At 61.8% G+C, this 13,237-nt stretch overlaps 2 protein-coding genes across 2 annotated transcripts; one reads left to right on the plus strand and one right to left on the minus strand.

Moving 5' to 3' along the window:
• The first annotated feature begins 6 nt into the window (after positions 1-6).
• FREY1 (Frey regulator of sperm-oocyte fusion 1) lies at positions 7-1,810 on the plus strand. The gene is made up of 3 exons (XM_024748814.1): positions 7-524; positions 682-755; positions 971-1,810. Exons 1-3 carry the CDS (start codon positions 421-423, stop codon positions 1,072-1,074), a joined length of 282 nt encoding a protein of 93 aa, XP_024604582.1. The 5' UTR covers positions 7-420; the 3' UTR covers positions 1,075-1,810.
• Positions 1,811-1,846: 36 nt separating this feature from the next.
• On the minus strand, positions 1,847-10,640 carry MAPK8IP1 (mitogen-activated protein kinase 8 interacting protein 1). The gene is made up of 12 exons (XM_024748554.1): positions 10,570-10,640; positions 9,290-9,395; positions 6,988-7,299; positions 5,347-5,428; positions 4,232-5,044; positions 3,990-4,065; positions 3,270-3,442; positions 2,945-3,054; positions 2,726-2,842; positions 2,561-2,631; positions 2,343-2,441; positions 1,847-1,976 (listed from the first exon to the last, which is right to left on the minus strand). The coding sequence occupies exons 1-12, from the start codon at positions 10,638-10,640 to the stop codon at positions 1,904-1,906; spliced, it is 2,103 nt and encodes a 700-aa protein (XP_024604322.1). The 3' UTR covers positions 1,847-1,903.
• Between the last annotated feature and the right edge of the window lie 2,597 nt (positions 10,641-13,237).

Genomic DNA, 13,237 nt, shown 5'->3' on the forward strand with positions numbered 1-13,237 from the left:
TCCGTGGGGACTCCAGGTGTGAGGGTTCGGTGACTGTGATCTCTGCTCAGGGCCTCCTGTGTGCCAGTCCCTAGGTACACACGTGTGTACCTTGCCTCACAGGTGAGGGAGCCGAGGCCCACAGAGATGAAGTGATGTGTCCGCCTAGCAGGAGGCGAGGTCAGGGTCCGAACTGAGACCTGTGCCCGTAACCAGTGATGGCAGCAACACGGTGTGGTGTGGCCCCTGCGGGTCCATAGCCTCAGTAAAATCAAAACAACCAACCTCAGCGTGGAGGTTTCCAGCCTAGTCCCGGCGCTGGTGTTGACGTGGAGCCCCGGAACGGGCACCCTTTGTGAGGTGGCCCTGGGAGTTGGCAGCAGGTTCTGTCCTGCTGGGGGAGGGGCGGGCAGAAGCCTGGAGCAGGGACACAAGTCGAAGATGGTTCTCGCCATGCTGGGGGCTCTGTACCCCAGGGCCGCGCTGAGCTGCTGCCTCCTCAGCCTCATCCTGGCGGCTGCGCTCCTCTGCCCTGAGGCGCTAAGGTAACTCCTGGGGACACGGGGTCAGGGCTTGACAGGGCCAGGGGCCTGGAAGGTGGGGACTCTGCAGTGCGGCTCCACCCTGGCCCGTTTCCCCCCTCTGCTGGGAGGCGGTGGTTTGCCTTTGGGGCCTGGGCTGAGCACCCCACATCTCCCGCAGGCCTCAGCGATCTGTTCCTGAGGAATTTTCAGCCCCCCTGGAACTCCTGGAGCCACTTCCTGGCCTGGTGGACGGTAGTATCTCCTCCTTCCCCTACCCCTTCCCCTTCTCTGCCCCCAGCCCTACCTGATGGGGGAGAGATGCTCTAGGAGAGGGCGCCCAGGTCCAGCCTGAGGGACTTCTCGTCCCAAACGGCATCTGCCTGGGGACGTCTTCAGTGGACGCAGAACAGATTCTCCCTCCCACTCGTACCCTCTTCTCTCACTCATACCCTCTTCTCTCTCCTTAGACTATGGGGTGCGACCCAAGCACCCATGGCCACGACGGCCTCGACCCCTTCTCTCCTGGGCCCAGCAGCGCAAGCGGGACGGGCTGGACATGGCTGAGTATTAGATGCACACCTGTGACGGGAACCCCTTATAAAGCTCTTCTGTGCAGCAACGGCTTGGGCTTTCCTGGGATGGAAACGAAGCGGGCAAGGGAGGGGGTCCAAGTAGACAAGCAGATGAGACCCACTGCGGTCCCAACAGGAAATGGCACTTTAATAGTTGTGGCCAGCATAACAGGACCGAGATGGGGCTACCGCCGAAGCAGCCAAGGGGCCTGGCGGGCCCAGGCCGGGGCGGAAGCCTCCTTTTCCTGCTGAGGCGGGGCCCCCTGCGGCGCTCTCCCTCCCTGTGAGGCCGCACCCCTGCCAGGGGCCGGCATGCCGGTGATGGTAGGAGCCATCCAGAGGCCACACAAGTGACAGGGCTGGGGCCATCCAGAGGCCACACAAGTGACAGGGCTGGGGACAGGGGCTGCACCCTGCCTGCTGCCGTTTTCCTTGCTGCAAAGCCCTCGGGAGGTGGCTGGGCTCAGCCTCAGCTCAGGGCCCTTCGGGAGCTGGGGGCGGGGGTGGGGTGGGCACTCACAGGTGGCGTGAGCTTTGTAGAGGCCCGGAGGCCCTGGCAGGGAAAGTGAGGGAGGCCCAAGAAGAGACGGAACCCTCCGCTCCGAGGATGGGCACCCTTCCTGGCCAGAGGCTTAATACCACCCCCCAGCCCCACTCCCTCCCAATCCCTGGGCAGCCTGCTCCGTCCTCCATAGATGAATCTGATCCCATATATTACGATAAACTGCATTTGCCTCTCCCCATCACCCCCACCCTCCCCATGGAAGCAGCCAGCCGTCCTGGCACTGGCCCCAGGGCCCAGGGGATGCAGAGGGCGAGGCAGCGCTGCTACTCCAGGTAGATATCTTCTGTGGGGCAGGTGTACTCCACGAACTGCTTGTAGAACTGCTGGAACGCTCTCCTAGGAGGCAGGCAGACACACCAGAATGACTGGGGAGGAACAGGATCTCGACCCAGGGTTTTCACACTGGAGCCTCGCGGTACCCAGATGGGGCTGCGCCTCCCCCAGCCAGAGCTGCTCAGCTCTGTTCTTTGCACAGTGTTTCCTGAGTGAGATTTCAACTGAAGAAAGGGCCCAGCAACCAAGAAGTTTGGACCTCAAGACCACCCAGCCCTCTCTCCAGGCCTCTGTGACCCAAGGACGCCATGCCGAGTGCCGGGGAGGACTGAGGGCTGCTGCCAAGCATGAGGAACGTGTTCGGGGCCTGAGACCGGGGCTGGCTACAGGGCTGGGTGCTTGGCAGGACACACACACACACACACATACCCCACGGACTCTGCCAGGGCTTTGGTGGATTCTTCAGACACAAAGACATGGCAGGCAAACCGGTGGTCGGCAGGGTGCTTGGTGATGAACCCAAAATACCTGTGGGAGGACAGCAGTCTGTCTGGGCGGGACGGGGGCTCAGAACCCTCAGGCACACGCGTGGACCCACGCCCTGAACCACCACCCACGCCTTGACCTCTTCCCCGTCGTGTTCTTACTTGTTGTTCTTTGGATGGTATCCGCAGAAAGAGATGTTTTTTAACTGGAAAAAGTGGCTACATTTATTCCCCTACAGGAGGGAGGAGAGAAGAGGGTGGTCATCAGCCTGCAGGGGCACAGGTTGGAGGTCTGACGGGAGAGCGGGGCCAGGCCGGGGCAGTCACCTTGGCCTCCTGGGAGTCGTCAGCCTTGACGCCTATCTTCACGCCCCGCACGCTGATCTCTAGGACGCAGCTGGAGGGCGGGTTAAAGTGCACGGTGAGCCGGCGGGTGGTGGCAATCTGTGGGTGAGGGATGGCAACATGAGGTGCTGGGTGGCCCTCTCCCCAGGAGAGGATGGGGACCGGCCCGGGGGTGGGCACCCTCCCCAGTGGAGCAGGTACCTTTTGCATAGCGGCACAAAGGACGTCATTGCCCTTGTGATAGGGAACCTGGACTGAGCCCAGGAACTTCACCCGGAACTGGTCCACCCAGTCGCTGTTTTTGGTCAGGGCTGGAAAGCAAGCGTGGAGTGAGGAGTGGCAGACCCAGCAGAGGATGTACCACCCAGGGCTGCCCCGACTTGGCGGCCTCACTTTTCTCGATTGTGAAATGGACCTGAAGTCACCACTGCCCGGCCCCCTCCCTGGGTGGTTGAGATCTGAAGCACAGGTCCGCCCGGCAGCAAATGGGGACCCAGTGGTACCAGGTGGGGGGAAGGAACACTACCTGCCATATGTTCAGGCTCCTTGGTGACCTCGATGGCGTAGTAGGCAGGAAAGATGCCCCGGGCACCCGTGCGCATGTTGTAGGCCTCGTACCAGTAGTCCTCAGCCTGCAACTCCACCAGCAGAGGGTCATCCACTTCCAGCTCAAGTTCGTCTTCATGTCGAGGCACAAACCTGTCCCCAACAAGGAATTCACCACCCAGGCCCCTCCAGCCAGCCATCTGCTCCCCACCTGAGGTCAGGGGGTTGCGTCGGCATCACTGGTTCAATAAACGTTTGCACAGCGTCCCATGTGCCTGTCACTCCCTGGGGGTGGGGGGGTGAGACCAAGGTCAATCAGACATGTATCTGCCATGGAGGAACTTGCAGCCCAGGGAGCAAGTGACCAGGGCCACTGATAAACTGTGAGAGGTCACAGGAAGCGAGTATTTCCACATGGAGGAGGGTGAGGGGTAGTGGGTTTTGTGTGGTCAGGTGTCTGTTGGGCACCCTCCCGGGCCCCTGCCCCGGCCAGATTAGGTGCTCAGTCCTGGGCTCTGGGCAGCACAACACATTGCTCCGAAATCATCCACTCCGTCCCTGGACTCCGAGTTCCTAGAGGGTGGACACTGTCCACCTGGGGCTGAGTGGTGGGGTTGGGTGTAGGCCAGGGGGTGACGGCAGAGGCAGGGAGGGTTTGGCCCCAGCTGCTGCCTGGCCAGCCTGGCCCTGGGGCTCTTACCGGAATACGGCCCGATGGCTCTGTTCCTGCTCCTCCCCGTTGATGACGCAGGAGAAGAGCCCGAAGGACTCTGCACCTGTAGATGAGGGGGGCAGGCTAGGAGAGGGTGGTCCCAGCTCCAGTTGAGGCTCGCGGGGCAGGTAGAGCGCTTGGTCCTAACACATTGAACCAGATGGACCTGAGGCCACCTCCCGGGGACACCCTCACCCCGGTCCCCACACGGCTCCCTGCTGCCGACTTACTGGAGGAGCGAGAGCGGCCACTCATGAAGACATTCAGGAACTTCTTGGAGAAGTGGACGTCGGGTTCATCGGGCGTGGAGTCCTCAGAGAGGCAGGCGGGGGGCCGAGGCCGGGGGGCCTCCTCGTACTCCTCCCCGATGGCCGACTCGTAGGGGGAGGAGGCAGAGGCGCAGTTGTCGTAGACGGTGGCCGAGTCGCTCTCGTCGCTGTAGTCGCCGAAGCACGGCCGCAGGCTCACCAGCTCCAGCTGCGCGTGCTCATCCACCACCAGCGTATACTTGACCGAGTCGTAGGACAGGGCGCTGGTGTCCGAGCTCAGCGAGGCCCGTGGAGGCGGCGGCGGCTCGCCCAGGCTCCCCCGCCATCCTCCACCTGGCAGCTCGGCCCGCTCCGGGGACGACAAGCAGTCGAAGCCCTCGTCCTCCTCGCTGATGGAGGGGTGTGGCCGCCCTGCACTTGCCGGGTAAGCGGCAGGGTCTGGGTCGGAGCTGACCGACATCCGGCTCTCAGCTGGCGGCAGGAAGGCGGAGTTGGGCTCTGCAGGGTCTGGGGGCCTCTGCACTGGTGTCAGGTAGATCTCCTCGGTGGCCTCCAGCCGCACGTCCGCCTGGTAGTGGATGCGGTCTCGATGCGAATGGCCCCGGCCAGCCGGTGGAGCAGCAGGGGGGCCACCAGGAGGTGCCATCTGGGTGGCAGCGCTTCGGCGGCAAGGGCTGTCGGTGGAGGTGCCTCGATCCTTGGTGGGGGCGGGGCTGCTTGGGGGCGGCAGCTCATCGCTCAGGCAGATGTGCTCATGTGGAGGTGTCTGCTCCCCTGGAGAGCAGGCAGGGCAGTGCTGAAGGCAGGTGCCTGGCCCCTGACTCCGAGGCTACCTGCTCCCTCCACTCAGCATGTGGACACAGACACCAAGATAGAGCCTCCGGGGCAGTAGGCCTACGGCAGGCTCTGAGGCCAGTCCTCTCACGCCAGCCAAAGCCGACAGCGGCTGGGCCTGCTCAGACCTGTGCGACCGGCAGTTCACCTCTACCCAGCAGGCTAGAGACTGCTGGTTTGCTCTCTGCAGTGGGGACTGAGGGCATGTGGAGGTCCAGGTAAGGGAAAGGGTCACGACTTACCTGTCTTCAGTGGTGAGGATGATCTCGACACCCGATCCTGCCAACTGTGCTTCTTGCCCAGGGAATTATTGTTCAGTGTGTCCTGTGCAGGGAACAAAAGGCCCTTGTGACAGCAGCGCTCAACAGTGCCCGGCACAGGGAGGCCCTGGCCCTGCCCCCATCAGGCCATCCCTAGGCCATTTGCTGCTCCCCCCACCCCTTAATACTTGCCAAGGGCCTCACCCCCAACCCTCTGGAGCAGGCGGAAGGGGTGGCAAGTCACAGCCCTCCCAGCCAGGGCTATTGGTGCGAGACAGACCACCCCCTTGGCTCAGGGAAGCTGGCCAACGCTCAGGGGGATGCTCTCATCAGCCTCAACAAAGGTGGTGATGGCCAATGTGAATGGTGGTAGTGGGGGGAGGGGCGGGGAGAAGCAAGAGCCATCCAGGGACAGAGCCAGACCACCAGTCCCAGACACGGAGGGTTTACAAGGAAGATGCCCACTTCCAGCCCAACTCCCCTGGAGCTCAGGAACCTATGGCCTAGGGAAGGGGCAGGGACATTCTAGGAGAGCCAGGAGGAAGGCTCTCCCCAGCAGCTCCCCTGGCTTGGGGGACTGGGATGAATCATACAAACGACGAATCCAGAACATGGTTTCCCCACCCCCCCGAGAGCACGTGACAGAGGACTGACAGATGTAGTTGTCAGAGGCCTCCTTCCTGGATCTCGGGGCCACCCACCCCACATTCTCAGCCCCCTGGGACCCCTCTCCACGATGCCTACATACAAGGTCCCCTGCACACAACTTAGCCCCCTCCCCTGAGGACACCCTCACAGGCTCTCGCATGCATGAGTCTGGCTGCCAAAACCCACCCGAGAGGATCCTGGGAAAGTGACCAATCCTTTCCCTGCAGCCCCTGCACCCTCCACCAGCAGGCCCAGCTCCCTGAGCCGCTCCTCTGTACCTCTCCAGACTGGGCCTGGAAGACAATGGGCCCGGCCAGCTCTCCCCCACCCTATTCAACCCTTCTTGGCATCCAGCCACCCAGTCCAGGGGCCCTAGGCCCCCAACCCAGCCAAGCAGCTCCACCTCCCATTTCTCTTCCCCGCCTTCTGGGAATCCCCAGCTGCCCACATTTCAAACTGGCTGCTGGTCCCCATCCCCAGCTCTTCACAATTTCCCATGACTTTCCCCCGAACTGACCACTTCACATGACTTTTTCTTCAGGCCCCGCTTCTGACCCACCTTCACCGGGAACCCCATATCTTTGCACACCCTCAAAGCCCTGCTCTCTTACTTCCCTACTTCTCTCTTCACCGGCATCCTTCCACTGCCCCTCTCAGCCCTTTCATTCCTTCAGCCTCTCCTCTCAAGGCTCCAAACCCTGCCAGCCCCGCTCGGCCCCTCTCACTTAGGACAGACGCTACTTGCTCTCAGCGACCACCTCCCCAGGGACCTCCCCCGTGGGAAGCTACGGAAGGTGTCCGCAGGCCCGAGACTTCTCCCTCCTCCGGACTGGCAAGTGACTCTTCCGCAGCCCCTCCTGCTCCCCGGCCCGTCCGGGCCTGGACCCTGAGACGGCCGGCGCCCCGAAGACCTCCCGGGGCCCTGCCCCGGGGCACCGCCCCCTCCGCCCCGCCCCCAAGCCGCTGGCTCCTCACCTGAGACCGCGGCACCTGCGGGAAGAGGTTAAGCGTGGTGGGCCGCTTGGGCCGGTACGTATCCCCGCCGCCCGGGCCCTGGCCCTGACCCTGGCCGCGGGGCGCCGTCTCCTGGCGGGGCTCCGCCTCAGGCGGGTCCGCTCCCGGCCGCCGCGCAGCACGCTCCTCCTCGTCCTCCTCTTCGTCGTCCTCAGCGCCAGGGGTGTCCCCCACCGCGTCGATCAGGTCCATCTGCAGCATCTCGGCCTGCAGCCGGCTGCCCCCGCCGCCGCCGCCGCCGCCGCCCCCAGACAGCAGCCCGGCGCGTGGGGGCTGCTCGGCGCGGACAGAGGGGCGTCAGGGGGCGGGGAAGGGGCGGGGCCAAGGCCGCCGCGCACCGCCCCCCCACGCGGGCGAGTCCATTCCGCGGCCGCAAAGAGGGGGACAGAGGGAACGGAGCAGGAGCCCCGCGAGAGGACCGTGCCCTCCCGCGCCTTCGAGAATGCGCGAGGCCGCCTCCTCCCCACGTCAGGCGGCGCCTTTTGCAGTCCACATTTCTCCCCTCCCCACGGTCCCCCCTTCCCGACTCTTTGCACCCTTCCGTTCCCTTGGCAACGGCCAGTGACCTCACCCGGGTAGTAAGCCGAGCCCAGAGTGAGGTCACCGCTGTTGCCATGGGGACGCAGGGTCGCCGAGGAGTTCGGGCCCCACAAGGGATGGGGACGGGGTTTTGAAGGGGGCAGGGAGGAAAACTGAGGAAACAGTCTCAGCCAGGAGGGCCTCAGTGCAGACAGGAGGACCTGAGCGCGACTGGAAGAGGGATGCTGAGGGGGAGGAGCAAGTGGCAGGCACCTGGACGAGGCAGTTGCACCCCACCTTCCTCAGTCCTCAGGCTGAGGCCCCTCCAACCTGAGGTTTTCTCTCAGGCCAGCCTAACTTTGAGAACCCCGTTCAGAGCCCCGTTCTAGTTCCAGCTCTACCATTAACTCCCTGGCACCTTGGACAGATCCTCTGACTCTCCAATTTCCCCACCAGTTAACTATCTCCCCACTTCCCTGAGAGGTGAGGACTCACTGGCAGGAGTACTTGATGGCCCCCTGGAGCTTGTCTAAGGCCCCACAGGGTACGCCCCGAGCTAGTACTGCCTCAGGGTCCTGCTCGTTGCAAGGACCACCCTCTCCAAGGCTCTGCTTGTGCAAGTGGAAGTCGAGAAGCTATGTTAGTCCAGAATCAGTGGCCCCTGCCTCCAGCGCTTCCTGGCCTGGCCAGAGGGTGGCGGGTTGGAGTACAGGGTACTGGAGGGTTAGCCCCACCCCTTGGTTTCCTCTTGCCTGGCAGAACTTACAGAATCTCTGGGGGCAAAAGGAGATCAACATAGAGGCACCCCATCCCAGCTCACATGGCAGCTCTCCTTTGCTAACCATTCTCCCAACACCATGTCTACTTCGGCTACCCACCCTCTAGGGGGCTGAGAGAAGCTCTGGGCTCTGCAACCTAGCTCCACACTTGCCTTCCGTCTCCTGGCTAGCGGCCCCTTCTTCCTGGGGGTGGGGGTGGGGGTGGGAGGGGGGCCCAAGCGGGAGGGGATATAGGCATACATATAGCCGATTCACTTCATTTCACAGCAGAAACTAACACAACATTGTAAAGCAATCATACTCCAATTTAAAAAAGAAAAAAGACATAGGGGGAATCCTTATCTGACTCAGTCTCTCCAGATGCTGGGGACCTCCTGGCAGGAGTCAGAACTTTGGGAGCCAAGACAGCCATCTGTCCTATGACAAAGCCATGGGGCCCAAAGCAGCAGCAATGCTGGATTAACCTTCTAGAGGGACCTTTAGGACGGTGGGCCAGAGAGGGTCTTCGAGGCTGTGTGGTGTGTTTGGTGCAATGGTAGCCAAGGGAGTGCCCTGGCTCTTTTTTCCTGCCCCAAAGCACTGCAGATTCCACCAGACTCCACCCTGCTCTGCCTCAGGCCCTCTGCCAAGGCAGCTTTGGAAAGGATTTAGGGTAGTCCTGAGGCTTCCCTTAATTCTGGCCCTAACTGCTGCTGTCCTAGGCCTCAAGACTTCCTGCTCTCTCCCTTCTTGTGGGCAGTTGAAGGAGCTATCTCCTGCCTTAGCCCCTGGCAAAATGAATAAATAAATAATAAATGAAGAATCTGAGCACTCAAGATGTGCCAAGCATTGTAAACTGGATGTTTCCTGCATGTTATTGCATTTAATGAGGGTGCCACACAGACCCTGAAAGCCCCTCTAGATATGGACGCCTTCAGTCCTGTCCCTACCCGTCCTGCCACTCCACTCAGGGAGCCCACCCTTACCCGTAAGGACAGGGTGTCTTTGCACTGCAGGCTGATGCCGCACTCATCAGTGATCTCGGAAAGGTCTTCATCCTCAAACTCCTCCAGGCTGATGTCATGGGTGAGCCTGGTGGGGACAAGAAGCCAAAGTTACCACTCGGGATTGCTGCCAGCGGGCCGAGGCCCCCTGATGCCTCCCTAGTACCTCTTCCAAGGGGCAGCCCCTCGAAGGCCCATCACAACCCCCAGAGGATGGGACCTGGGGTCTACCTGTGCCAGTGCAAGGGGTAATGAACAGGCAGGGAAAGAGTTTGGGGCTCATGTCAAAAGGCAGGCCTCCTAGGGTGGCAGTGGAAGGGGAGGCTCCAGGTTACCCCAGCTCTTCCCAACTGGGAGTTGTCCACCCTGCTGCCCATCAGGAGGCCATGCCTAGAAGGCCCAGCTGGTCAGAGCCTTGGCTCTGCCAGAGAAACGGCTCCCAGGGTCAAGGCAGGTGCCAAGGCCAGTTCACCCGTGGAAGAGGCAGAGAGTTGAGAAGAGACTCCAAGGGATGCCTGGAGGGGGGCTCCCTGTGCATGGCAGTGACAAAACCCCCAAGGTGCTGGCAGAGGCCCCACCCCAGCCTCCGAGGAGAGCTCCATGTCCCCAGCCCAGGAAGTCCCATGCCTCGTAAGCCCTGGGAGCAAGTGCAGGGGAGTCTGGTGTCAGTCTGGTTTCAGCCTCTTCTAGGAGAGACCATGCCCCTGTTCTGTGTCCTTGGTCTCATCAATTCGAACACAAAATCCTCTTGCCTGGCATGTGGGCCCCGAACAGGAGGCCGCCCAGCTGGGGGCAGGGACAGGGGGATGTGTCCTGAACGCAGGAAGCAGATCAAAGCACTTCAGCGAGGGAACGCTAACTGGCTAACTGGCTGTGTTAGAACCCTCTCATCCCTGGCCAACCCTGGGCCCAACCCCAGACCGCAGGACTGTGCCATCCCCTGAGGTGCCCGCTGGTCCCCTCACCTGCTCAGCCCCTGCCCCGGGGACCCTGCCGGTGTGGGTGGGACATTGGGAGAATTCTGCTAATGAAGTTGGGGAGAATTCTGAGTCTTTTCTTCAGTAAGACCAAGAGACGGAGGCATAGAGAATGGAGACCCACTAGTCCAAGGTCACCCAGGAGAGGTGGTGGGCTCAGCCCCAGGGGGATCCTAGGAGACCACACCCTCTGCCTCTCACCTCAACCAGACCAAACGGAGACCCGGAGCTCCATGGAGCTGCCCCAGTACTTCCCCTCCCCCACACCGGTCCCCACACCCCTACCAGCTCTCCCACTGATCCTCCAACCAGCTGTCATTGTCTGGGCTGGAATCCATCTTCAGCACCAGCTGCATGGAGAGCCCGGCCCGGCTGGGGGGCTGCGGGGCCCCGGGGCCGCCCTCTCATGCCCAGAAGGGTGGAGGTGCCAGGGCTCCGGACAGGGCTGGGGCCTCGGGCCTCCACCGCCTGGGTCTGCCTTTCTGAGTCCAGCCCGCTGCAGAAGGCTGGGGAGCTCATTAAAAATAGATGGGCTGGGAGAAGAGGCAGCGGCTGCCGACCCGGCCCCGGTCCCAGCTCTTCCCAGCCAACCCTCGGCTGCAGGCAGCTTCCTCCCCTGGCCCTTCGCGCTGCCGCCGCCGTCAGCCTCCCCGCCGCGGGATCAGGTTACTGCAATCGATGCCACGGCTCCACCTGCCCTTCCAATGCCCCTGTCGGGGGCTGGGGTGGCCCCCCTCCCTGGCCCAGGCTTGTAAGCAGACAGCAGAAATCTGGGATGTTTCCCCGCAAAAGCCAGCCCCTGATCTGCTTTAAAGGGCCAGCACCACAATTAGGGCTCCTGGTAGCAAGATGGAGGGGCTTCCAAAATCCTCCACAAATGGACGCTCCATCCGCACAGCTATTCGCTCACCCCCATACCTCATCAGAGAGGTTTCTTCACACAGCGCTGCCTGAGGTGGGTCTGGGCTGCCTCTATTGCCCACCTGGGTGCCCCTCCCCAGGGCTCCATCCTTCAGTACCCATCCAGGAAGTGCCTATGGGCACCGGAGGCGCCACAGCCAGGGCTAAGGCCAGATCATGTGTGGATATCTCACAGCAGGGCAGGAAGGGCAGCTGGGGAGCTAATGAGCCTCCTGGCACTGCGGGGTGGCGTAAGCAGACCCAGGGCTGGGGGAGGGTGTGGTGTGGAAGTAGGGGTAGGGTGGGGAGGACAGCCCAGCCCAGAAGCCAGAGCAGCACAGGGCGGCATCTCTGGCCCTGGGATGAGAACCCAGTGGTGGGCACTAAGCAAATGGTTAATACACACACTAGCTGCCTGGCCAGTCACAGAGAAGTCACTTCCGGGACTCAGTCAGCACCAGGCAGCTGCAGGACCACTGGGTGTCTAACCCAGAGGTGCCCTCAGACGCCCCCTGCTCTGCCGGGGACCTCTGCACACATCTGCATCTCCTCGTCCTCACTGCCCAGCCTGGTCTAGCTCCTGCCTCTGCAGTCCCAGACCCCCGCACTGGCCTGCCTGCCTCAGTTTCCCCATGCCAGCACCGTCCCACCCCACCCGCCACTATCAGGAGGAGCTGTCCGAAATGCCGCCCTTTCGCCCCCGACTCAAAACCCTCCAAGATGCCCTGCTAGTGGCCGACTCCTCGGCCTGGCATCAAGATCTGCAGCTCCCTGCGCGACTGCCTGCCTCTGGCGCCCGCCTCCCCAGTGTCTAACCCAGCGCTTGGATGGCGCACATGGCAGGCTCTCAACCTGTGCTCGTTGGCAGAAGGCTCAGTTAAGCCTGCTCCTCCAGGAAGCCCTCCTGGCCCCCTGTGTAAGTGCCTTACAGCCCTCCGGGCAGCACTCACTGGGCCCCTGTCATCCCCTTGCTCGTGATTGGCATCACCCTCTGCGTGGAGGCGAGGCAGTGTTGGGGAGCAGACAGGATGAGGCCTGCATCAGACGCCCTCCCTCCCCTCTCAGGAGGCTCCAAAGATAGATGGCGCTCACACCCTGCCCCCACCCTGCACCCAGCCGGTGGTGAATAAAGGTCCCCTCCCTCCCAGTGAGGTCTGGAGGGCAGAGCTGGTGAGGTCATCTTGCATACACCAGGCACCCAGTGCGTGTCTGCTAGATGTCCGTCAAGGACAACCTCAGCCCCCACGGGCTCCTCTCAAACCAAAGTGTTCAGGGCAGACCTGCAGGGTCTGGCTTGGACCTGGGCTGGGGCTTCTCAGCTCATCTCTACACACCTGATCTCAGCATCACCCGATATTCCCACTTCCTGGGACAGCAGGTCTGGGGGCAGGCAGGGACAGCTGTATCAGATGAGGAATGAGGTTAACTGAGGGCAATGGTGGAAAGAGCACTGGGCTGGGGCTCAAAAGCCTGCACTTGGGACTTCCCTGGTGGTCCAGCGGTTAGGACTCTGAGTTTCCACTGCAGGGGGCATGGGTTCGATCCCTGGTTGGGGAACTAAGATCCCACATGCTAAGCGCAGCACAGCCAAAAAAAAAAAAACCTGCACCTGATCCCTGGCTCTGGTGGGGTGGGTTAAGGGAGCTCCTTAATCTTATTTTTTTCTCATAAGCAGGCAAGATGGTGGAATGGCCGCCATATCAGGCTCGGAGGCAGGAGGCCTGAGATCAAACCCTGATTCCTTCGCTTATGAGAAGCAGCTGCCCCGTCTCCTGAGCAGCTGCTGTGCCCTGGCCACCAACCTCCTTTATGCTCTGCATCTCCCTTCATCCTCACTCCAGCCTTGGAAGAGGGTTTTTATTCTGTCCATTTTACAGACGAGGAGCACTAAGGCTCAGACTTAAGATGCCACAGGCCCGCCATTTCCCCATATATAAAATGAACCCTCCCCATGTCTGGGTGCTGGTAAATTTAACTGAGTGGAGTGTTTGTGAATTGCAAGGTGCTGTCAGGAGGTCACAACCAAGGATCAAGGGGCTTTACTGATTATGGA

This window comes from Neophocaena asiaeorientalis, unplaced genomic scaffold (genome assembly GCF_003031525.2).
Source record: "Neophocaena asiaeorientalis asiaeorientalis breed wild unplaced genomic scaffold, Neophocaena_asiaeorientalis_V1.1 scaffold43, whole genome shotgun sequence".
In the NCBI taxonomy this organism is placed as follows: Eukaryota; Metazoa; Chordata; class Mammalia; order Artiodactyla; family Phocoenidae; genus Neophocaena; species Neophocaena asiaeorientalis.

Bases quoted from the DNA above. Each gene is read 5' to 3' on its own strand.
- FREY1 (XM_024748814.1), top strand. From the start codon at position 421: ATGGTTCTCGCCATGCTGGGGGCTCTGTACCCCAGGGCCGCGCTGAGC. The intron at 525-681 runs GTAACTCCTGGG...CATCTCCCGCAG, and splicing joins CTCTGCCCTGAGGCGCTAAG to GCCTCAGCGATCTGTTCCTG. The intron at 756-970 runs GTAGTATCTCCT...CTCTCTCCTTAG, and splicing joins ACTTCCTGGCCTGGTGGACG to ACTATGGGGTGCGACCCAAG.
- MAPK8IP1 (XM_024748554.1), bottom strand. From the start codon at position 10,640: ATGCAGCTGGTGCTGAAGATGGATTCCAGCCCAGACAATGACAGCTGG. The intron at 2,843-2,944 runs GTACCTGCTCCA...CCTCACCCACAG, and splicing joins TTTGTGCCGCTATGCAAAAG to ATTGCCACCACCCGCCGGCT. The intron at 2,632-2,725 runs GTGACTGCCCCG...TCCCTCCTGTAG, and splicing joins ACGACTCCCAGGAGGCCAAG to GGGAATAAATGTAGCCACTT.